A 26,280-nucleotide genomic window follows, 5' to 3' on the forward strand; every position below is an offset into this window, starting at 1 on the left:
CAGCTGCTTTGTGCAGTTTGACCCGAAAAGCAGAGGTTAACTGAGGCCCATGCTGTAACTTGCGGGTTGTATACTACATGGAAGTTGACCTTGCATCTCGGAGAGCAAACACGTTTCAAAATGGCATTGCATTTATCTACTCTCCGAAAGGCTATATATTGTGGTCCCAAGCACATTTCAAAATGCCTTTACTTTTAAAAAGTGGTTGCATTCATCTATCGCCCGAAAATGCCTCAAATGCATTGAGGATCGTAATTCTGCCTCAGAAAATTTGTAGATAAACGCACCCTAAGACTGGATGGCAGCTAACACGGCAAAGGAATTGAGTCACCATGGCGATCAAGCTGCATGAGGATAGTGTCTGAAACTCGAGTGAAAAGCTCTCACAACTCAAAGCGGCAGATGAGGAAAGCATGCATGCAAGGAAAGGTAGCAGATGTCCCTTTCCACACTTGACTTGCAAGCACTGTTTAATAGTGTTTTTTTTTTTTTAGTTTAAAAAAAAAGAAGAAAATCTGGTCCTACATGCTACCCAGAGTCTCTTATGTTTTGTGAATATGAAGCTGTGGAAAAAACTATTAAGAGCTGAAGACACTATATGCTTCAAAATAGTGAGAAGCTTTACAATGTTCATAGCAGGATTTACAATACATGGTGTCTCCCATAGACTTTAGTCTCTGAATAAAGCATTCCATAAATGGGTTTGACTTCCATTACATCCAATGAATCTTTGCAACTGTCTCCTTTTGTGTACATCCCAGTTTTGACTGTTCAACTCAGGATAGAAATGTCCTTTAGAGGGAAAAAGAAACAAGTTGTGTGCAGTCTGTTTTTGTACACACATCATTGGTTTTGAATACAACAGCTGTACCAGTCTATTTGTCAGTTTTTGTTGTTTTACTTTTGTTTCTTTGCTTTTACAATGTATGTGTGTGTGTGGGGGGGGGGGCACTGTTGTAGGGCTGCTTCTTTTGACATCAGTTTACTGTCAAGGTCTTGTGTGTAGTGGACTGAGTCTTCAATCTTCACGCAGATTACGTCTGATGCGGAGCTGTGAAGCAGAAAGAGGGAGACTGGCGTAAACAGCAAGTGGAGTGTTACGAGTCTGGCATGGAACGCTGACAACCAACGAACGCTTTTACGTGCACACCTTTGAGCACTATTGTTTCACCTCTAGTGAGGGTGATTAGTGTGTTGCATCTTATGACACATTCCCAATGTCTAAAGATGTTCATTAAGAGAGGTACATTATCACCTGACATCCAGAAAAGTCATTTAAAATTCTGTTCAAAGGGATAGCACTGCTGCAGCTGGCATGAGCCTTTTCAGGAGTTCAGTTTATCTTCATACCAGAAGCTGATGTCAATACAAATGCATGAGGCCAAATGTTTTGTATGCCTGATGTAAATGATAATGAAATACGTGTACGGTAGAGTAAAACTCTAACTGAAAGGAAAGATATCCAGAAATTAACATGTCATCAGAGATTGTAAGGCAAATTGAATCTTGTCATCACTGTCGACTTAAATATGGATCTGTCTTTTATTAGTAAACAAAAGAAAACCATGTTCCATTTCAAAAATTCAAGCCACACAAAAGTGTTGAGACTAATAAGTGTGTCTTAGACATCACATAATCGGTCATCTACACTGGAGACCATTGACTAGTCTTCTGAAGATAATTGGGCGCCCACAAACTTCTTCTTTGTTGTGGTCCTTGTAAATCTCATTTCAATCATCATGCCTGAGTCAGTCTAGCAAACAGTGACACATTTGTGGCTGCCTAGGGAATCTTAGAATGGGGACATTGAGTGCATAGTTATGTCACTTTTGCCATAAGCAATGCATTAATCAAATTATGTAGGGAATGTCATTTCTCCCCATCCATACCCCTCTCTCCCTCCCCCCATCTCAGTAAGTTGCTGGTCAGCTGTCTGTGCCATCCATGCAGAAGGTGTGAAAGAAAATAAGACGCTTGTCTGTTGTTTGCCAAAAAAGAAAAAAAAAGTAGAAAAAAGAAGCTGTTTCACCTGAGAGAAAGAGAAAGAAGGCATGTTCTGACAGCAGTGAGTGAGATTTAGATTGCAATCTACATGTTAAATAATCATTGTGGGTTTTTAAACACTGATGTTCATAATCACAGTTCCCATGGGACACGGCACACAGCAATCATCACGATCATTTTGGAATGACTGCACAGATAGAAAGATTTGGATTCTGAATCACTGATTTCTGGCTTGCTGAGCATTCACACAGCAAAAACATTCTAATTAGTATGATTTGGATCGTGATTGAAATGATTGAAACTGCCCTGTGAACCCCCTAGATTGAGAGATTGGCCAAGACCATCATTCCCCATCATGTCCCTTGCCTGCCAGCTGTACATTGAAGACAAGAGAAGGCAACAATATCATCAGCGCTATTGCATTCTAAGATGTGAGCATTATTAAAGGGTGTGTACAGTTCTGGTCGAGGTGAAGATTTAGCTTTTAACGTTTTGTGAGATATTCAGAAACCACTCTGTGAGATGTCAAAGATCATGCGGTTCTAAGGGGTATCAAAAGTTTATTCGATGAAAATCCGTTTTGAAATGGCTGAGATATCCAAAAACAAGGTGAAACAAAGAGATACTAATAAAGTTGGGCATGTCGCCTTTTATTATTAGCACTTTTTTGGATATCTCAGCCATCTGAAAACCAATTTTCGTCAAATAAACGTTGAATCCTTCTTAAAATTACATGCTCTTTCATATTTCATAAGAGGCTTTTCATTATCTCACTTAGGAATGTTCAAAACATGAATCCCTACCTCCACCAGTACTGTACAGTCCCTTTAAGGACAAAACAATCAATTTTCATGTAATAAAAAGTTAATTCAATCAAAAGTGGATAGATTTATAAGCATTATTCCAAATAGGCCTATAGGGTAAAATAGTGCCATCAACAGTTTACAGAAAATGAAAATAATTTAAAAATTGACACCATAATGTTAAGGAAATTGAGCTCTTACAACATGATACCAATAACTCAATACTCCCCCAAATAACTGATAAAGCCCTTCTGCTTCTCAGCTGACGATATACGTAGGCCTTATATTGAGCCATTGGGTATGTACAATACGCATGGCTTCATCAGCATGGGATCTCGCTAGCATCATCCTACAGCTGAGTATGCCAGTCGTACATTAGGAAGCCATGTTGCCTCCTTCACCACTAGATATTCGCACTATTTTGTCAGGATGGGTCGTCTTTCAGCACACTATTTACCCAGATGCTCTCCCCACATCTTTGGGGTTCTGTTCGGTCCCCCAAAGATCTACATTCCACAAAGATTCAATTTCAGAGCAATCGCGTCCAGACAAACTTTGATCTCATGGATTCTTACCACCACCTCCCAAAAAAAATATGAGGGGAGGGGGGAGAAGTGGCTGGGGGGGGGGGGGGGAGGGGGAGATTGAATGTACTTTTGGAGAATGTTGTTTGTGTCAGAACATGAACACCGAGGGCAGCCTGTAATCATAGCCTGTTTGTTTCCTCACCCTGCGGTCTTCTGTCAAATTGGAACTTGATTTTGTGTGTGTGTCGGAATGAGGTAGGCTAGTGGTTTCGATCAAAGAAAAGATGCTTCAAGTTTGTTCAGGTGTGAATATGATGATTCCTCCTCAAAATGTCATCCCTGGCAGTCAGCCAGTCGTGGTCTTCTGCAGAAAATCTTCCTAAAGTCATTGCAGAAGTAAAACCCTGTGTATGAAGGATCCATGGATCGATGAGATTATGGCTTGAGATGGACCTATAGAGGCTACAGAGCAGAGCTTAGTGAAGTCAAATCCAAGTGTACACTGCCATTCAGATCAGCAATATGGACCAAGTGTGTGAATACTGTAAAAGAGGAAATTTTAGTGATGCTGAAATATTTGCACATTTTGCATGACATAAAACCATAAAATGTGAAAATAGAAATGCTAGAGTTTTTTTTTTTGTTTATACATGTTATTTGATGTCTGTTATTCTGTGATATTAAAGTCATGCAAAGTTCATTTTACCTGGCTTAGAGTGATATGTTACTAACATGCTTTTACAGTACATGAACAGAGCAAATAAAAGTGACCAGAAGATCCCCAAAGGACTGTTAAAAAAACTCAGAAATTCAGACTCACAGCTGTTTTAAATATTCCAGGGATCTTCCCATGACCTTCATTAACATGGTTCATCAATAAATTGCAAATAATGGGATGAAATAATGATACTAGTTCAAATATACTGGTAGACCTCCTTGAAACGCCGAGGCATATCATGCAGAAATATACCCATCTCTGCTCTTTACTTCATAAAAATGATGCTTCTAAAATGATAATTACTGCCAGTAGCATTTTTGCCCGGGCATGGTTATGGTAACAAAATTTTATATTCTCAAAGAAAACTACCGAAAGTTTTTTTGTTGACTGCAATAATGTGCAATGTATGTGTTATCCCCCAAGCATCATTGGAGTTGACAAACAAGCCATTTATAATTTGTATGTAAAACAAAAGTAGGAAATTCCTATAATATCACACATGGGACCTAGCAGTGTGAGTGCAGTTCACATGATTTTTATTCTTAAAGAATGGCGATACTCTGTATAGTATTAAAGAAGGCCCTTTCACACACAAGCAGGTTTTTATATATTTGTTACACAGCAATGCAGGAATCAGTTTTATTTTATGTCACTCACACATGGCCAAAACACTAATTTGTCTGCAAAATTCTCCTCACTGGTCTTCTCTATTAAAACAGTGACCAGTGTGTGATTCTAGCCACCCTCACTTCGAACCCACAGACACGATCAGCGCTTGGACCTAGTACATGGTGTTGCATAAAAGCTTGAGGGTTTTTTTTTTTAATTCCCATTACATGTACTGCGTGAGGCAAATTATCACAATGCATCAGTTTTTGCATTGTGATACGGATTGTCATATTGTTTTTCTTGTGTCTATGCATGAGAAATTGTAGGTTTTCGAACTGGGTTGCAAGAGTTGATTTTTGAAAAAAACATTTCAGGTTTGTGTGGATGTGCACAGTGATTTGGAAGGAGAGCTTATTAAAAAATTAAAAAATTGTTTAAGATCCCTCACATGACCAGATGGTGTGGAAACAATGCAGTATTCTTTATCTGCCTTCCTCAGTACCAGATATGCAAACTTGAATTATGCCATTAGCACCATATTATAGAGCTATCTGTGAAGAGAAGGGCAGATATTAGAAGGCCTTCCCAAATGATTGTGGTCATGGCACTTGACTTGATCCATTTTTGGAAAGAATGTAGAGGACAAACTGATAATTCTTGCAGTCCAAGGATGTCCTCTTTTACAATCAGGTATGACTGAAGGCCAATCCCACCACTGTCCAGTGGACAAAGGATTCCAGAAGTATACACACAGTTGTGAATAGCAACCATAACTTTGTAGTACAAGTTTCAAAGCATGTTCAGTGCTTTAATACACCCTATAACCTACTGATTTCTCTCTACTTTTTTTTTTCCCTCAAGGAAGTACAAGTTTCAGCTGCATGCATCATTGAGATTATTATTTCAACAGTGTAGGATGACAAGTTTATGCAATGCAGTGTTTTGTTTTTGATTTTAAAGTAAGTAATATCTGAGACATGTGAAGTCAGGATAAGCAAATATATTAATAGAAATAACATCTTGGCAGGGGATTTCATAGTACAGTATTCATTCTGAGAATCAGCATAACTGCTGTAATAGCTAGTTTTTTATTCATGAATGTCCATAGAGATTCAATGACAGATCGAAATGGTTGTCACGACACTCCTCCTAGTTCGCACACACACGCTCAGCCGATAGTGGCAAGGTGACTGTGCGCACTGTGATCCGACCGATCGGATCCTGTTGGACTCCCAACTTGTTTGCTTGAGACATTGATAATAACAAGATAGTTGAACAGGACACTGCGGGGATGGGTTTTCCGGTCTCGTCTCCCACGAACATCCTGTCAACGAGCGGCCTGCTCTTCCTGGTATCATGGAAGGGGATTGGAAGTCCACCACGAAGATATCTTGGAGGCCGCATCCTAACGACTATCTTTGTCTAGGCCTCGTTTCATTCGTTGAAGGTCAATGTGACTTCACCGCGGAGGATTGTATTCCCAGTTTGGGGAGATATTCTTGCAAGGTTTTATTATTATATAGGGAGGATATCCTGTCTTCATTGTCATCAACAATGTTGCGCTCTCTGTGATGACTGCATGTTATTCCCAGAGGAAGTCTGTATCGTGGGCAAGTTAAGGTATCTTCTCACAAAGAATGAAGTCAACAGTGAAAGTTTCATAAAAGTTACACATTCAAGCCGCAGAATTTTAAAAGTTATGCTTTTTATTAAACAGTGGTATGAGGTTATGAGGTTATGAGGTTATGAGGTTCCCATGCAACTCCTCCTCCACTGGATTGCATGTACGTATGTTGGTTTGCGTTCCTTTGGAGGAGACATTGAGCTATCGGTTCTGTAGTCGTTAGCTCATCGTAAGTACTTCCAAGTGCTTCTTTTTGTGACCATATGAAATATATCCACGCACTCAACACCTAGAACATGTACATAAGTATTTGCTTAAAGTGGACTTATGATAAATCATGCTAGATAATAGACAAAAAGAAAAGACTGCATTGTCTTCGCTCTAGTACACTTAGACATGAATGATATGGTACATGTATACAGAACTGCCAAGTATCTCTGATTCAGCAAGAGGCTTGATTCAAACTTCCGTGTCTCTTCATGTATTAGGAGGAGAATTTATAAAATGGGTTTTAGAATTGCTGCAATCTGATTTGTCAAATACTATGCACTGATTTTTACTGATCCACACTGAGCAATGCGTCTGGTAAAATCCAAACGCATGGCTCAAGCCTCGTGTAGTATTGTAGGTATACTGGCGCATGAAGGGAGAAAAAGGGTTGAATTTCATGAATCTGTGAGCCCATTTTATGATGCACAGGTCTATTTTATGGATCAGTGAGAATTGGATGCTCTCGTTTAACTTAAGAAATGGTCTAAAACTAATTCGCTGCACTTGTGGGTTTAAACAGTTCCAAAGTTAAAGGGATGGTACAGTATTGGTGGAGATGAGAATTGGGCTTTTAACTTTTTGCGAGATACCAAGAAAACACTTATGAAATAGGACGGAGCATGCCATTTTAAGATGAATTCAAAGTTTATTTGATGAAAATCGGATTTGGAATGCCTGAAACATCCAAAAACAAAGTAAAACAAAGCGATCATAAGAAAGTGTGGGTCCCACACTTTATTAGAATCGCTCGTTTTTGGATATCTCAGCCATTTCAAAACCAGTTTTTCATCAAACAAACGTTGAATTCCTCATAGAATTACATGCTCTTTCATATTTCATAAGAGGTTTCTCATTATCTCACCAAAAAATGTTGGAAACCTGAAATTAGGTCTCAACCAAAACTGTACAATCCCTTTAAACTCATGCATCCAGTTCTCACCAACCCAATCTGTCCTGTGCATTATTTTTAAAAGCCTCCCTTGATTCAGGAATTTTTTTTTTTTTTTGACCATTGAGATGCCTGTAACACTTGCGTGTCTCACTGATTGTTCTTCGAAATCTCCCTGAATTTGATACGTTAGTTTTGGAAGTACTGTATATGTCTGGTAATGCAGCCAGTGTGTTTTCAGTTCAATTTTGTGGTTAGAGGTTCTATTCTAGAGTCACTTTCGTGGTATGATTTAAAGGAAGTAAAGAGATACAATGTTTTGTCCATCAAGTGCTAGTTGAATGCTGCAAAGTAGAAAGTGGAATTTGGCGAGATAGGATTATACACATGAAAAGGAAGCTTATAAATAGTTTTTGCATGCACATTCTCAATAACACTTCATGAGTGTGGAAATCCTTGACATGAAGTCTTTATCCCATTTGATTTCATTTTCAAAAGAATTACTCTTTGTACCTAATGATCTTTATAGTGTTCTTTTCATACTTACATTTTTGGTTTCTATCAAAAGTGAATCATGATAAATCCACTGTGCATTGTATCCATGTGAAAAAGGAAACCTTCTACCATACCCACACATCAATTATGATCTGTTGACAGAAACAAAACGAGCACAGGCTTTGATATGTCAAATTTCCGGCAAATGCCATTGCAACTGGGGTCATATTACAACATCAGTCCATCTTCTTCTTCTTCCAGGGCACGAGACCGAACCACGACGAGTCATACACGATCCAGCAAGCGGACTCCGAGCCCCTGTACGAGCTGCAGCATGTTGAGCTCCCGCCGAACACGCACATCTACAGCCAGCCCATAAAGACCAACTCATTCTCGCAGCAGTCGCCCACGTACAGCACAGCCTACAAGCCCGCATCGCCTGCCACGCCTACTTCACCCCTCTCTGCCGACCACCACCACGCGAGTGGTGCACCCCCACCCAAACCGGCCCGGACGAGACCCAACGGCAGACAACCTCCACCAGTGTTACCCAAGCCTCAAGTATTCAGGTACCAAGGTCCATCAAGTCAAATCAGTGTTGTGTTAGTAGGGAAGAATTACTGGAAAACCTAAAAAAAAAAAATCGCAGCAAGAAATTTTCATGAATTGGTGCCAACGGCCTTTTTCGCAGCATGAAACTTGCAAATTGCCACTGGCATTCAATGCATTGTGCAGGCAGACACTTTTGTATGCATTTTAAATTCCTACACCTTTGCTCCTCACGAAATTTGTGAAAGTTTCACATCTGTGAACATTTCTGGTTTTACAGTTTTTTGGTTTCAGGACAAATTTTACAGCCATATGGTAAGTTTACTAGAAATCCCGGTGGTAGAAATAGTGAACATTTTTAATGTCTGCCACCCAAACATATGTCTTCATGAAAAAGTTTGAATTTAGGGAAGATTTCCTCTGTATTTGTCGAGCAATTTTGTTATTTGTGTGTCCCCCTACTGTAAAATACGATATATTCACGGCATGAAAATTTCGCGAATTGGAGCCGACGGCCCCTCTTGCAGCATAAAATTTTTGGGACTTGCCACCGCATCCAGTGCATATTGTGTAGGCAAGAACTTTCACATGCATTTTGATTTTGCAAATGCTGCCGCTTGGGAAATTCGCAAAATTAAAATTTACGCAAGCATTTCTTGTTTGACAGTAATTTAAAACTGTGCAGTTGGAACATCGCCCTCTCTGTCCAGCAAAGGCATACAATATCAAGCCTGCCGATGACATTACTCTTCTTCCTCTAGGTACGACAAAGCCGCCACAGCGAGCTACCAGAACAGTACGTACCAGACCACGCCCCCACCCACCAGGATGGCTGCTCCCCCGCCTATAGCCGACCTGGACACCTTACTCCAGGAATTGGAAGCAGCGCACACACAAATCCAGAACTGTAAGTACAGTACGGCAACCACCGGCACTGGACTTTCTGGCAGAAAAACATATATTTGAGTGTCACAAACTTTTTTGTCGTTGTTGCAGTTTAATTTTCTATACATGGATATGCGCTGTATATATATAAAATATCCATCTTGCTTTGTCTCCTCGTGTGCTACATGTGCATATTAATCGTAAATGAAGAAGAATTTGCTACCAGCCCTCCTTTACACTATTTGTAATGCTAATCTGCTGAAGTATACAATCATGTCCTGGGTTTGAAAACATTGGTGTGTTCAGCCTTTCATCCCTACCCGTAAATTGCTTTTAATAAAAATTATTTTAAAAAAAAACCTTGGGCAGTATATACTTGACTAAAATGTACTACAAAGATAATTTTCTTCATTATACACCCAACCCCCAAATCCATGTATGTCTACTTCCCCCCTCCCTTTAATAATTAATTGCAGCATAACATATTGTCAACTGCAAGATCCTACCCCAATTCTTTAACTGTGGACTAAAACACAAAAGAGCAACTTGTCTCCATTCCCCCCCCCCCCCCCACCATCTGTCATCATCAACCCTAGACATCAAAATCAAGTCTTGAGCTTCTTTTTATAAGAAGAGACATCTGCACAGAGAGATAGCTTTCAGCCAGGGAGAAAAATCTTTCCTGCTTTTGCTCAATGTTTGCTATCAAAAGATTATTTGGTCTTTTTATTTCCAATTTTTGCAGTTTTGTTTGTTTATATTCTTTGCTCTGTTTTGTTTTGACATTTTATTTTTTTCCTCCCTCCATTATTCATTTGCATGTCTGACCTTGTGCTTTAGGCAAGCTTGAGTTGGGTGCTGAAGATGGTAGGTTGTGACTACTTCCGGCTGAAATTTGGGGATGCATAATAATGAATGACAATCTTCTGTCGGTGGAAAGTTGTCGTTTTTTTTTCCGGGGAAAAGCCTAACACAAGGGAACTCTTGCTCTGTTTGCACTCAAGCACGCTACCTTATAAACTCCTCAAAATGTGTGGAAATGTCACTATCTCTCTTGTGGCTCTGCTATCCTGACTCTTGTCTGGTGTCATGCGAAAGCACATCTATTTCTTTGTACAGTGATACTTGCTTCTAGTATGCCTATGATGTGCGCCGATAGAAGGAAAGAATACTTCAAGTTGCTGAAAATGCTTGTAGTCATGCTAATGTAGCCTCGTGCTTGTTTGTCCTAGTTTTCGTAAGACTCAGAAGATTGGATTGTAACAAATGGTTGATTAGTAATCTGTGTTTCTGGGTAGTTTCCTGTTAACTGAATTAAATTGATAATTTCTCATTCTAAATCAGGTGGGGGGGGGGGGCACTGCGTTATGATAAATAAGACTCTTCACTGTCAGATGGAGAGTCCCGAGTTCAAATCCTTGGACAAGTTGTTTTTACTTCCTATATGTCGCTCTTAACCCAGGAGTATAAATGAGTACCTGGCCATGCTGGGTAATGACATTCACAACGATAGGGGTACTGATATTCGTTTGTCTCACGAAGAAACCTCATAACCTGCGTGCACGTGCCGCCGTGTCTCATTGTACCCAACGAAGCTTAGCAGAAGCGAGCGAAACGTTGTACGTCTCACTTATAATTTTCTTCATAGACAAACGAATATCTTTACCCCTATCATTACAGAACCCACCGCGATGGTCAGTGTCTTCACAAATACTGTAAAAGTGGATATTTTCGTGTGACTAATTTTTTGCACTGGGCCGGGTAAAGAAGAGTTTCGCCTGTTTTTAATTCCGCGGAATCAAGACATTAAGTACAGGAACATACTTTTACAGTAAAGACAAGCCTTGTGATGATACCAGTCTATGACAATAAGATAACAAGAGAGAGATGTAATATCAAATGTGAGGGTCCATGCTTTTTTTTTCATGACAAATTTATTTAGAATCTGAGAGTATCACACAAACTTCAAATCTGGAATCTTCTTGGCTCATTTGGGTCTCCAAGTCCCTCGGTACACATGACTGAATTATTTCCAAGTCCTAAGATTGCCTTCTTTTAGTACTAGTAAAAAAATAATGATAATGATAATAATAATGCCAGCTTGATGCAGTGCTCAACTTTGATTTTTCTCACACTATACAGTTGTCTAGTGACTGGCTTCTGTGACTTCATAAGGAGAATTCATAACCTCTTAAATGCACCCACAAGCTCACACATGGAGACTGAGTGTGATTTTGAAATACCCGAAGCTGCTTGTTTTATTAATTCTTTTGATTTTATACAGCAAACAAGCAATGCAGCCTCCAAAAAGTAAAAACAAACAAATAAATAAAGATAGCATCAGAACATTTTGCCATTGTTACGTTGAGGCATCATTCTTGTTTCACCCATGCTGGATTTAAAAAAGAGAGAGAGAGAAAGAGATTCAAGGAGCATTGTTGGTATAAAGTCTGGTTCTATTTTCCCTGCAAATGTGTTAAGTATGTGATAGCTGATCATATTACATACTTCCTCAAAAATATTGTATGCAACTGGTCACAGCAGCAGATATACCTACCATAAAAGAATATTTGCTGAACAATAACAGTATTAGTGGGTTGCCCCAATAGACTTTGTTATTTGGAAAACTTTTTTTTTTTTTTATGGGGGGGGGGGGGGGAGTAAACTCTAGTTTACACTTTAGCAAATAAAAGATTAAGTCTCATGTGCTTGAGATGTGATTCCGTCATTATTTACCCTGGCTGTGGCTTCCTAATTTGAGTTTCTTTTTCCATATACACCCACCTCTGGGCAAATATTGTCCTCTTGTTTGCTGTTTAAACTCGAATGAGTAACCCTGACATATATTTTTTTATTCCAATTTTCCAGTACATGATTCCATCTTGTGGAGGCTGTATTTAACAATATCGCATTAACTTTTACCATTCGTGAGGGCATTTGTGGCCCATGAATGTATTCTTCAAACTAACAACACTGAAAAATAACTGAACGCCCCAATATCCAAGAACTAAATGTGGCATAATCATGTGATTTTACTGTCATTCTGAACAACCTGTTGCTTTCCTTTGGAGAGGGTGATGTTTTCCCATTCTCTTCTGAGATTTATTATACCTATCTATACCAGCGTCTAACTCAGGAAAGTCATATACAGTATATGAAAGTTATCCTACATTTGCACTTTCCTTCATTAAAAAACAAAAACAAAAAGAAACCAGTATCAACATAAAAATGATGTGAATTTTGATTTAATCGTATACTGACCATGCATTCCATTTATGAAGGACGCTTCCTGTTTTCTTTCAGAGAACACCAGAGACTACATTTTTTCCCCTTTATATGTTATTTGTATTTGTGATTGCCACATCAATATTCATATATTTCATTATTAGTTCCTTTAGTTTATTATTCTATCAATTCCTATTCAGGGAAACAGAGTTAGCAAACATAGGCCGTTCTATTTTGCTGGAATTTGAAATTGATATCCAGTATTTAAAAGGGCAGTATATGATTACAAAAGTTAGAGGCTTGAAGTATCCTTCTTAGAAAAACCAAAACAAAACAGAAAATACACCATATCACTCAAGTGTAGCTGTAAATAGCAATTAGGAAAGACCAACATTTGCCATTGTTGAGCTTTGCATGCGTACTCTGTATAGTTACTCTAAATTGACTTTCTCCTATATATACTAAAAAGTAAAAATGCATTGTGCTAGATACAATGTCCATAATACGGTGTCAGATAGTATATTCCCCTCCGGGAATGTTCATGTTTTTTAACCAAATTTTTGCTTCCTTTGGACAAATTATGACTTGTGTTGATAGCAATACATTGTATTTTGTTTGCATTGTACATGGTACTTTGCATGCTACACAAGAAAATAAGGCTTTCATGCCACAGTTATTCAGACATGTAACATACAACTCTTGTGGGACTGCTCCTACCTTTCTATCTTTAATTACATCAATACTAATACCAGCAACCTTCTAGTGAAATGAGATTTCATGTTACAGAAAGCACCTTGCAAATCAAAACCGTGCAGCCGACACTTGACATTTGTATGTCTTTACAATCATTACAAGTGAAATATCTCAAAGGAAAGTGAATTATCTGTTTCCCCATGTAGAAAAAAAAATATATGTATGCCTGCAGAATATGAATAGATGGTTCTTTGCACAGTATATGCTGTTCTCTTCTTTTGAAGAGTTCCCTAGCCTTGAGTTGGTTTATATTCCATGAAAAATATGATAGCCTACGCCTCAACATTTCCCAAATGTTTACATACTAACTGCCAGTGACCCATGTAATTGCCATTTTTCTTACAGATCTTGTGTCTCTTCAAAAGCTTGGACAAAGAAAGCTAATTGTATTATGTGCATGTCCTTCCATGGAGAAAATAAAGGACTATTGCCTTGTTCTGTTTCAATCTGTCTGCATCTGTGTTAGTGTTTGTGTATCATAAAATGAATGTGGGATTCAGCCACATTCAAGGTGACTTTAGTTCTATTGACTCAGTTGTGCTGGCATGAATGGCTTTATTCAAACAGAATGAATGCGGTCACTTTGTTTTTCATCTGTTGTTGCTTGAGCTGTCTGAATGAGTGTTTGAACGGTCTATTTTTCCTGTCGTTGCTTCCCAGAAAAATACTATAAACATTGTGGAAGAGGTTGCTCTTATGCACACTGCTACACCGCTTAGAAAAATAACTTAATGGAAATGTGTATACTGTAATGACTATTGTAGACCCACAGTAGAGAAATTTGTGCAGTTTAAAGTCTACCAAAACTAACCTTGTGTAAAATCAACTCATTCTCTTGAGTTTAAAAATGCTGTAAAGATTGAAAATTTGTTGTACCATTGTTGCTCTCAGTTAATAAATACTACAAACATTGTGGAAGAGGTTGCTCTTATGCACACTGCTACACCGCTTAGAAAAATAACTTAATGGAAATGTGTATACTGTAATGACTATTGTAGACCCACAGTAGAGAAATTTGTGCAGTTTAAAGTCTACCAAAACTAACCTTGTGTAAAATCAACTCATTCTCTTGAGTTTAAAAATGCTGTAAAGATTGAAAATTTGTTGTACCATTGTTGCTCTCAGTAAATTAACCTTTTTCCCCCCCCCCCCCCCCCCCCCCCCCCCCCCCCCCCCCCGCCAGCTCACTATATTTCAAACTCTTTAGCCCTATTTTGTTTGACATGATTGTGTGACTTCCTTTTGGCACATTTTTATCTTGGCAACCATTTCAGTAAGAGGCTGACATTTTTCTATCTCTCAAATCCTTTCTTTTCTTCAGCTTACATTGGCTACACTGTGCATGACTGCCAGCACCCACATATACCAATTTTGTTGAACATTAACATTGGCTGTTGTGTTTCAATGTGCAATGTGACATACAATGTATCCTAATGCTCATCCTGCTTTTGTTTTTACTGTGCAGCTTCAGTTTCATCTATGGCTGGAAAACATCCCCCACCCCCACCCCCATCCCCACCCCCACGGTTCCAGCTCTCTTAATCCGGCCCACAAATATTAACTCCTGCACCCGTGGTATTGACATAGTTTGATGATGGATGCCAAGGCAGCTTTTGGCCCGACTCATCCTCTCTATCTATTCCAAGATGAGATTGCGATCGCATCCATGCTCCTACGGTAGTCATCAAATGCCGGAGGACTAAAATGGAAATCAGAGACATAATGTTCTACCATGTGATATTGCATTCTAATCTGCAACCCATCAGCAGTGTTTTCATGTATCTACACTGTCACTGATTCATTACCCGACAGACATCACAGGAAAAGTAAAAAAGAATATTACAACAATCCTGGACTATATTTGTCCCTCTCTTTCTCTCTATATATATCAATCTATCTGTCTATCTATCTTTCTATCTATCTATCTATCCACCTATCTATCTATCTATCTGTCTGTCTATCTATATATTTCTCTTTATTTTTTATATCTCTGTCCTTTTTCTATTTCTGTGTCTTTCCCTCCTCTCCCATATCAGTCCGTCTCTGTAATCATCTCTCCCTGTATCCCCCCCCCCCCCCTCTCTCTCTTCCTATATCTGTCTTCTTTTTTTTTTCTATCTCTGATTCATGTGGCCAGTTTGTGTAGACATGAATTTATTTGCAAAAGGAGCTGCGGCTGTGTAATTTGATGAAAGGCTCGTGGTGTACCCCCAAAAGAAAAGGCTGCGGTCCAAATTCCACCCTGTACCCTGTCCTCCCGGTGTATTCTTGTGGCTGGAAAAGGGGAGAGGAGGACGTGCCGAACTTCATGTTTGCCCCGGCACGTCTGTAGCATCTCAAGAATTAGTCATCCTCGGTATACTGCTCTCTACCCCTCTCTCACACCTTTCTGTGTGCTCGATTCTTTTTCTCTCCCTTCTTATCCCCCCCCCCCCTGTCTTTATTCTCTTCTTTTTCTCTCATTTTCTGTATGAAATGGCACCGTTGTTACCCATGAAAGGATCTGCTGTTATATTTCTCATGTCTATTAAAGTGCTCCCCTTCCAAGAGGCAAAGTCCACTCATGTATTATGTGGTCACAAGAATATTTGCTTTCCCTTTTTACTGCCCTGTCATGGTGTGGATATTTTGGGGATAGAAAAATATTCATATATAAACAAAGAATATTTCAAATACATTATTGTACACTCACATTTGAAGAGTCATATTTCTCTTGCATACCACAAAGATTTGACTGAATGCCAGCCCTGGCAACCCCCCTCCCAAACATACACAAATCCAAAGAACCATTTATCATTTGTGGAACTGTCATCTTACATTGAGGTTCTAAAAGTAAAAAAAAAAAAATGTCCTTACAAATACAATTGTTAGTGATGCAAACTGTGGAACTACTCACAGACATCTCAAGAGTGAGCAACTCCTCCACCCCCCCCCCCTTAAAGAAAAAAAAAAAAAAAGTTGTACCAATTACCCTGCCTGACAGCATTAAAATGTCTACTGAATCTTGTGACTTCGGCCCATCTTCCTGTGAGGCAGTTGTCATGGTAACAACATCCTAGTAGGGAATGCACAAATGTAGGAGCAGCAGCAGCAGCTTCTAGATCCTTGTATAATCTGAGCTGATGCCATGCTCTGGCAGAAGCATTATCTTTAATAGACTGGAGTGTTAATGAAAAACCCTCCCTTATAAAGTTTAAAGAAGAAGAAGAAAAAAAAAAAAACATCTCCCCCCCCCCCCCCCATATGCACACATACATAATCATTACTTATGTCTGAGTTCCTCTTTCCCTCTTCCCCATCCAACATTTCATTCACTGTTCAAGTGAAGTAGTCTGTGATGAATGTCCCAGAGGCTGCCCTCTCGGCCTGCCTTAGATAGGTCACACTGCCCTCGCCTGTCGGCCCATCACATTTAATTACGTTAAAGCCCACGTAATTGGTTGGCGTCGGCATATATCCTGGTCTGTTGGATAGCCATATGGCAGGGGACACCAATAATGTTTTGAGAACCATGCTCCAAATCTAATGATGTGGATATCACCCATCCTTAAAGGGGCACTCTAACGAGGAAATGAAAACATCTCCAACACTTGTCTAATGTAAGGTGTATCATGTGTCAGCTTCAATTTCAACTTTCATGTTAAAGCTTGGTATAACCAACTTTCCAGTAGATAGATATCCTGTGGAGACTGGTTGAAAATTTGAATCAAAAGTTTTATGACCTATGTGATTTACCTATGTGATGTGAAAGTGTGCATGATTTGATACTTTGTGATTTTTTTAACATTATTTGTCCCAAAGTTGGAATATTATCTAAAAAATGCACCAAGTACATAGTATTAAACCTCCAAGCAATACACAATTCGTGAAAAGTATTGGTTTTATACTGAACAAAAATCCTAGAATGATTAAAGTGGGATGACCTTTTTCCATCTTGACATCAGACACAAATCTACAGTGTAGCTGGTGGCAACTATTCATGCTAATGTGCTTTAATGGATGAAGTTGTTCGAAGATGACACAAACATAACTATTAAATTGAGCTGGCTGCCATTGTAGCAGTACAATGCCATGAAGTATCAATACACACGTCAACATTGATAATGGCGGAATATCATTGTCAGATCCTTGGCTGAATTGGAAGTACAACTGTATATTGTGTCAAAATGATAGCATGACAAGATAAACTGGGTTCTATGTGTTGTCATTTTACAACTCATGTATGATCAGATGGATATAAGGGTATCAATCAATTGATCAGGTTCTTGAAAAGACATATTGTGTGTATTTCTTTCTTCTTTTTTTTTTTTTTTTGCCATTCATGTAATCTGGCACTTCTTCAAGTTTTTGCCTCTTTTAATGCTCAAAACATTTCACTGGCTTTCCCTGCACTTCCTTTTACATTCTTTTAATAATTCAGATATTTCTTGCTGTTTTTTAACAATTCTTCTATAGTATATGCTATGGAAGGGGGTTTTTAATGGCAGGGGGGGAAAAAATCTTGATGGCAAAATGCAACCTGACAAAGATCATTGGTATGGCTACTCTCCAATTCTTTGGGAAGAGATGTATAGGGACAGACGGAGAGATCAAGTTAATAATGGTGTAATGAGCCCCCCTAGCAGCAGCGGAAAGTGTGGTTTCTGACATTACGTTTTATCGCCTAACTGGATTTTCCTGTCATTTGTCTTTCGCGGTAATAAAAGATTTCCCTTCGTTACTGGAAGTGATCAATAATGATTCACTCTGCAAAGTTTTTTGATGAAGAGATGTGCCGTCTACATGCTTGCATTTCTTGTTCTCCTTGGGCTGTGACCCCCGTTGGTTCATTCTCATGGTGATTTAGTGTTGTGGGTGCACGTCTTGTCTCGCGAACATTTAAGGCGGGTCGTTGATTTGTGGCGTTGCACAGCGGCTGTGATTTACCGCGGCACCATTAGTTGCTGGATGACTCGGCGTGTAGGAGCTCTGTGTTCCATTAGAAGGCTCTCTCTCTCTAATTTTACATATATGCATTCTTGTTGTGCTTACTCACACTTTTGAAATTCCTCGCACATTGACTGGCCTGTTGATTCTCGCTCTCTAAAAATGTTATGCCCAGCCTCAGGGATTCTGAATTCCATCAGGATTTGGTATGGTCATACCTCTTTGATCACTCCACATATAGCGGCAATCATTTCGAAGATTGCTTGGGGATTCTAACCACATTGATTGCCTGAATCACATCGCTCACTTGTTTTAGCTTCAGGGCATCGACGCACGTGATCTTTTTCTCTCGTCAACATCTGTGGACCTTTGGGATCTTTATACCTTGTGGCTAAATCATTCCTTCTGAGTCTCATGCAAGTGATTTGAGAGATATTTTCTTTCCTTCCGAGAGAGCACATCTTCTCACTGGACTTCTGCTGAGCGGATCAAGAAATTGTCATCAAACTACATTCAAGATGTGTCAGTGTAAAACTAGTGTAGCTATGTTTGTATGCAGTAAAAACAAAAAAGCCTGCAACTTTCGTGTTTGATAACTAACAAAATGATGCAACTTCCTTTCCATGTCTAGGCGCCTTACACGTATGCGTCTTTGACACCCAAAATTCCCCTAATACTGCCTCCTGATTGTTTCACCGCACTTATGCTGATTGTCGTTTGTTGTTTTGCGATGGAAATCGAACTGTTCTTTTCAGAGTGAAACTGGTATTGTGTGTTCTAACCATGACTGCAGCTATTGCTAAAAGTGCAATAATGAGCTTTTGCCGCTTTGTGTGAGCTAACAGTTTATCCATTTCCTTTTCATGTATATGAAAACCACTTGTATGCTAACAATGGGTAAAAGGATTGGTATCGATGACAGCCTACACACTTGAAATGCTTGAGCATCCAGTTTTGGTTTTATTTGTCGGGGAAAAGGCTTCAGTGCTGTCTGATCCTTCTATCTCCTCTTGACTGTTATATGAATTAAACTTAAAAGAGTGAAATAATATCATGTGATATGAATGGAATGACTAGTGTGCATGGTTTCTTGAAGGACATTTTCCCCACTTACTTTCTCTTTTTCTTGCCCAAGTAGGCTGTCAATTTACAAATGCAATCTGTTTTGTTGATATGTGCTGTACATAACTTATAAGACCAGTGGCATCCCTGCATGTCAAAAGTAGAGTGCTGTGGACACATGCAAACACAGCGCAGAATGAAAGCTGACAGCTAGCCTGTGCATTATAAAGGAATTCGATGCGATTCCTGCATCTAACCCACATGTGTCCTGTACAGCAATCTCTCTGATGTAGTATATGTTGTGTATAGGGATCGTTGTGATTAGACTGCTGTAAAAGTTGATTGCACTATTTGAAACAACCAGCTTATAGGCCTACACGTGGGTATGTGTGTGTATAAATGTACGGTATATACATTGTACAATACTCTTTGTATGTATACCTTATTGCGTCTGTTCACACCTGGATCTTTGAAGTCAAGATTGAGAAAGAAAAAAAAAAACACTCACACTGTGGGAATGTAGACATGTAGTGCATGTGAGGGCCCCAGGTGTAGGTTATAGTTAGATGCTGCCTTGACTGACTAATTATAAGATCAACACAACCAAGTCTAATGTTTTGACATGTTAGAATTACAGTAAGTTGTAAAATGTGAGATGCTCAGCAGAAGTACATAACTCACAGTATATATGCCCATAGTATCTATATGTTGTTGATTTTTTTTTAAACTCTACCTTGCCCTCTCTCATACTCTTGCATCTCTTCTTAACTCACAGCCTCCACCCCACCTCCGAAGCCCCCACCCCCAGCCGCGGGCCTGGTGAAGCCTCCGAGGCCCAACATTGGAGGAGGCGGCGGAGGAGGAGTCAGCGACCTTAACGACATGCTGGATGACCTCGTAGGAACGGTCACGCCTGCCAGGTAACAAACACCTGAGATACCAGTACTTGTTCTTTACAACATGGAGTTAAAAAACTATGTTTACTTTAAAACCAGAAACATTCAGGACATAAAGCTTTCATGTATTGGAGCTGACGACCTTTTTTGCGGCATTAAACTTTTGCAAATTTTTACTGGCATTCAATGCATTGTGTAGAAAAAATCTTTTGTGTGCCCTGTTACTTTTGCGAATCTTTGTGCAAAAATCTCTGTTTTTACAGTATGCTCTGAGTGAGAAAGAGTGTGTTCATACTCCCAAGAACTTTCTATACATGTCTCAGAGTTTATTAAGTGTTTACACCAAACTGTTTGCTCAATGCACAGTAACAGGATACTACATTCCAGACATCAGCTGTGTCTCAAACAAGCACACTTATTTAGACACCTAGATACAAGAGAACATAGCTTGGTTAGGCTGATGCGGTGAAACAAGATGCTTTGATTTATACAAATTATTCTTAAGAATAAGGGGTCTAGTGAAATCAGTTTGCATTCAGTATATTGATGATAACTGTTGGTCCTTTTAGGGTGAGATAGGAAGTACTAAACAAAAACTGAAATAGAACTGTACCTTTGCAAAACTTTCACTTGATTTACTGGAAAAGAAGTTGCATGGAGATAAATTGTTTTGCCATCTCTGGTCAAACAGTATAATTCCTGCTGCAACAGTTTATGCTCCCTTTTAAAATGTTGTTATTATCTCCAGAAAAAAAAAAGTCCTTGTTAAGTTTTCTATTGCTATAGTAAATGCAATATTTGTGATCAACATACTCCTTTACTGTAAAACCAGACAATTTTGCGGGCATTTTAATTTTGCGAAATTTGCGAGAGCCAAGATTTGCAAAATTAAAATGCATGCAAAAGTTCTTGTCCACACTATCTTGCATTGGATGCCAGTGGCAATTCGTGAAAATTTCATCCCGCAAAAAAGTCACTCAGCTCCAATTCATGAAAATTTCATGCTGGGAATATTTCTTGCTTGACAGTATATGGTCTCTTAGATAAATTATCCTCTTCTCACTGAAAATTCATGGATTTATTTGACACCAAAGACATATTTCACTTGCTGTATTATGAGAATTTATGAAAGGAAAAATTCTACAAGGTGTCAAGAGGTCTAATATACTGATTATAGTTTTCACCATGCAACTCTTCCTTTTTCAGCTGCAATGCACCCCTATTGTCCTAATCGTGATCCAAACTTGTTATTAAAAGTGGGCTGGCTTACAGGCAGTAGCGTCTTCTTTGCTTAAAGTGTATCTGTGCCCAGAAATTGCATTTTCTGACGTAGTAGTTTATTGCATTCGTGGTATCCCTGAGAATGTCTGAGAGTGTGAGGTTTGCTCCTATACAAAGATATCATATTAAAACGATCAGTCCCCCAATGCTTCAAATCACAGGCGCCATAATCTAGACTAGTTTTTCTACTATCGTAGCCTTCTACAGCGTGTACCTTATCGTAGCATTGGATTGCGTAGTTCGATAACTTTCTGTACAAACTTCAATGTTCGGTGTCACTTTTCCAACTCGCAGACGCATGTACGTACGCAGCTGGGTGCTGCCAGGCCATGGTACAGCCTAATCAGCAGCGCAGCAGCATTTGTTGCCATGCAGACTCAGCGGCTCGAGAGAGAGCCAGCGGGCCGGGCGTCCATGCAATCAGATTCCCGTACCATACAGTTGGTTTGGCCACCCTCGAAATTGCAAGGCGCGGCAGGGCTGGGCGGAGAAAACCTTTTTTTACTTTTCATTCAGCTTCGGTCGTTTCTCATATCTCTTTGGGTACGATTTCTCTCTCTTTACATTTCGACATAGAGTATTATGTAGTTCTGTCAAGTTGTTGTCTGTACTTTAGAATCGGTCATTTGTAAGGTTTGCTGCGGTACTTTGAAGGAAGTTTTGCTACTTGTCCTACCGCTTTGTGCTGTCATTGGTAGTACATGTACTAGCAGCCAGGCGGGCGTTTTAGGTGATAATATCGAATAGTGATTATGGTCATATTTCTGACTGTTGGGCTAGGGACAAAATGGTTTAATTAGTGATGACAGTGATAATTATTTATGCTGGCTGATGTAGGTAGAAGACGGCTTGCTGAGCAGACCGTACTTTCTTTCGATTTCCCTTCTCCCCTGTCACTCCCCACCTTTCCCCTCCCGTGAGTGATATGAACATGCACACACACACACACACACACACACACACACACACACACACACACACACACACAAAGTCCCTTACAGTGCAACAGACAAGAACAATGTGCTACATGTAGCAACCAATATATCTATGTCTTTTTGAAGTGGGAGCGAAATGTTCATGATGAAGAGTAAGAAAACACACTAACAACAGTCCATAGAGGAAAACTTGACCCCGTCCAAGTGGACACTTCCACAAAAGCAGAGTGCTACATAAAAGAAGGCAAGTGTATGTATTCCTGCAGATCGTAAGCTACAATGTACATGTTAATAGCCTAGGAAAAAGGACAAAATGTCTGAAAGTAGTCTCTAGTCAATTACGACCCCTTGAAATCATTGCAAATGACATGATTTTTTCCTTTCTTTCTTTTGGCCTAAAAGAGAAAACTGAGCAGTCCAGTGGTGTTTCTGAAATGTTCACTCAGGCATACTAAAGGATTCATCTATCACTTCATGGCCAAATTGGAATCACATTTCCAAAGAAATATGCTAAGAGGTCATATGCCAAGACAAATATCAAATGATGCTGAAACCTCATGTTGGAGTTGGGTGAGAGCCACCAAGTTGGACAGCATGATCATAGCAATCTAACACTTCCTGCTGTCTCACACTCAGCAAAACTATGTGTTTACTTGTAAAAATTTGCAGGTATGTTAACTCTGAACTGTGAAAAACCTTCTGAATTCTACTAATAGAGGATTTGGTGATCAATAGTCATTTGTTTTCTGCTCGTTAATAAAAAGACATGATAATTTCTTTATTGAACATAAACAGTACTGTTACCATGGACCTGATGGCTCCATGCCATAACCAAGCCTTGGCAGTTCGGCCTGTGAGCCAATCCCAGTTAGCTGCCAAACTGGCAGAATGGAGTGCCGTTTAAAGTTTTTTTAATCCACATTTTGTGTAATTCAAGAGATTTGAATTGTTAGTGGAAAGCTTAAAAGTTGAAAATTCAACTATTGCACCCAAGCATTGGAAAGGCACATAGGCCCTATGCTTGTTGATGTACCAAGAAGCAAGGCGATACTGATAATAGGTAGTACATACAGATGTTTTCAGATAGATGCAAGCAAAGAAAACATGCACACGCCATCAAGCTTTGCACAGCTAATATTAAGTGAACTGGCTATTAATGCAGCAGGTGTCTGTCGTTGTGTGAAGATTTCTAAAGTTTATATTTCCCAGTTAAGGATGCTTTTTGTGATGAGCAAGAATTTTCTCTAGGGTACCGAGGACATGTTCCTACACCCCTCAAATTTGAATTTCAGAGTACAGATACACTTTAAGACAAGCCAGAAGATGGGTGGGGGGGGGGGGGGAGGAGGAAGGAGAGAGAAGGGAAAGGGAAATATTTCAAATAAAAGTAGATGTACAGTATGTCAGGTTGGTGTGAAGATGCAAGTGGTACTTGCGTTGCAGCGTTCAATATTCAGAATGTAGATGCTTTATCAAAATCGTACATGTATGCTTGCAGGAGACTAGTTGTTGTTTTTTTTATTCGTCAAAATTGGCTTTATGAGATGAAGAAATGCAAGGAATATATCCTTTCCTGAACTATAGCTTCTGCCCTGATTTGTTAGTATCTGCTGCATTTGATGATGGTCAGTATCAAAACAGACATTTCTAAAAATGCAGAGATATATCACTGGAGTGGAAGAGCTCTTTATGTACTTGATATTACAAGCTAAAGATATTCAGTGATGGTTGATTTGATACTGTGGATTAAGACTCAAGGGAACATACATGTATATCTTTTCTTCTCTGCCTTCTTCTACTCCCTCCCCCCAATCCAGCTACTCTGTGGAGAGCACAACCACCAGCTACACCCATCAGTCACAGCCACCACCACCCAGCCAGCCCATGGGGAGGGTGATGACCAACGACAACCATGCCCCGCCCCCTCCCACCCAGCCTCAGATCAGCCAACCTCCCATGAGGACCGCCTCCTCAGCCACCAAGGAGCTAGATGACCTCATGGCCTCCCTCTCCGACTTCCAGGTAGAACAGAGGATATGCTCATTTGGTTGTCATGGCAATATTCCACCTTGTTTGAAGAGTAGTAGTGTTCATATGTTTCGTTAATGAAATCTTGTTTGCTGATTGGTTTACATAGCATCATGCGACCAGACATAACATTGCTTTGTTGAAGACAAATGCCGATTGAGAGCAATGTGCCATATTGTAATGTCTCATTCATGGTACATTCATCGATAGTGAGTGTAAAGTGCTATCAGTGTTGGTCTCATAGACCATTGTGTAAAATCACTGTGCACGATACACTGATCATCTGTGCTGCAGTATGTATGGAAACAAATAACTAAAAACCAGAGTGACATTTATTGTAAGTGAAAACATTGTGTGATTTTTAAATGATTTATTTGAGATTTATTTGAAGTCAGGAAATGACTTCAATAATGCTACAGACATGTAAAGAATGTCATATGTGTTTTCATGGTCAGTCCAAGGAGTTGTGCAAAGACTGTGTGTTGCTACATCTCAGTTTACCGTCATTTTACTCCTTACAGCTCTCTCCAACGGAAACCACGAGTAACCACTCCTACGGACGACCTCAAGAACCCGCCTACGCCCAGCCCCACAAAGTCACCCCTCCCCCCAAGCCAGCCCACCCACCACCCAGCCTGGTGAACATCAACAATACACCACCGGCAGCCCCGCCCCCAAGCCAGGCCCCGCAACCAGGCTATGCCCCCTCCCAGCCCAGCCAGCTGGACTCCATGCTAGGCCACCTCCACTCGGATGTCAGCCGCCAAGGGGTGCAGACCATGGCAAAGGGCATCTGTGCCGCCTGCCAGAAACCTATTGTAGGGCAGGTAGGTTCCCCCTTTACCCCTCTCTCCAACCCTCCCTACCCCTCCCTCCAAAGGAACATTCATTGTCCAGCTTCATTATGTCATATCAGAACTTAAATCTCTCTCTAAAACACGCAAAAATTAGCATGAAAGATAATTCACAAAAAGCTGTTGATACAGTAGCAGTATGACATTGCATAGCTCAGACAGACCATTTTGTAATCCTATTCACTTTAAATGAGAAATTATTGCATCTACAGCCTCTCATATCCCATACAGCATTAAATTCACATTAACCACAAAGGAGCATTTTCTCCATTCTTCATAAGTTATTTTCATTATTCCCATTAACTCTCTCTGACATAATCAGAGAAAAGGGAATTTTAATTTCTAATGATTTTCAGTAGGTAAAACAAATTATTTTCAGGGACAGATTTTTTCTTCATCGTTGGTACGGTACTGCAAATAGCAATCACCAGATTTTGTTTTCCCTTCCCCCAAAATTCTTCTTCAGATCGTGACGGCCCTTGGCCAGACGTGGCATGTGGAACACTTTGTCTGTGCCAGGTGCCCCAAACTCCTGGGCTCCCAGACCTTCTTTGAGAGGGACGGAAAGGCCTTCTGTGAGGAGGACTACCATGAACTCTTCGCCCCCAAGTGTGCCTACTGCCATGGCCCCATCAAAGACGTAAGCTCCCTAACCTGCCTCCATTCTGGCTTTTCCTCCACCAGTCGTAGTTTTGGTGCAGCTCCTTACTGCAACAAACGGGTTGCAGTGGGCTGTTGCCATCAACAATACAGGTGCGTTTGAGCGCTCTCCTAAAGTGAACTGAACCGTACCATAACAGCACCAGAGGAACGCTCAAATGCTCCTAAAGTGTACCATACTGAACCCAACCGAGTTAAAATTGGACCACCTCCCGATGTGCGCCAAAAGTGGCCCTAAAGCATACAAAAGTTTGTATGTTTGAGAATGCATGTAACGTACATCATGA

At 39.9% G+C, this 26,280-nt stretch overlaps 1 protein-coding gene across 1 annotated transcript in view; it reads left to right on the forward strand.

Moving 5' to 3' along the window:
- LOC140226949 (paxillin-like) overlaps positions 1 to 26,280 on the forward strand; it is a 119,958-nt gene that overhangs the window by 90,199 nt on the left and 3,479 nt on the right. The window contains exons 3-8 of the mRNA XM_072307379.1: positions 8,201 to 8,508; positions 9,250 to 9,395; positions 20,115 to 20,259; positions 24,269 to 24,473; positions 25,001 to 25,306; positions 25,800 to 25,973. Of these exons, the coding sequence (XP_072163480.1) occupies positions 8,201 to 8,508; positions 9,250 to 9,395; positions 20,115 to 20,259; positions 24,269 to 24,473; positions 25,001 to 25,306; positions 25,800 to 25,973 (1,284 nt within the window). The remainder of the gene's footprint in view (positions 1 to 8,200; positions 8,509 to 9,249; positions 9,396 to 20,114; positions 20,260 to 24,268; positions 24,474 to 25,000; positions 25,307 to 25,799; positions 25,974 to 26,280) is intronic.

Source organism: Diadema setosum, chromosome 4 (assembly GCF_964275005.1).
Source record: "Diadema setosum chromosome 4, eeDiaSeto1, whole genome shotgun sequence".
NCBI classification, from domain to species: Eukaryota; Metazoa; Echinodermata; class Echinoidea; order Diadematoida; family Diadematidae; genus Diadema; species Diadema setosum.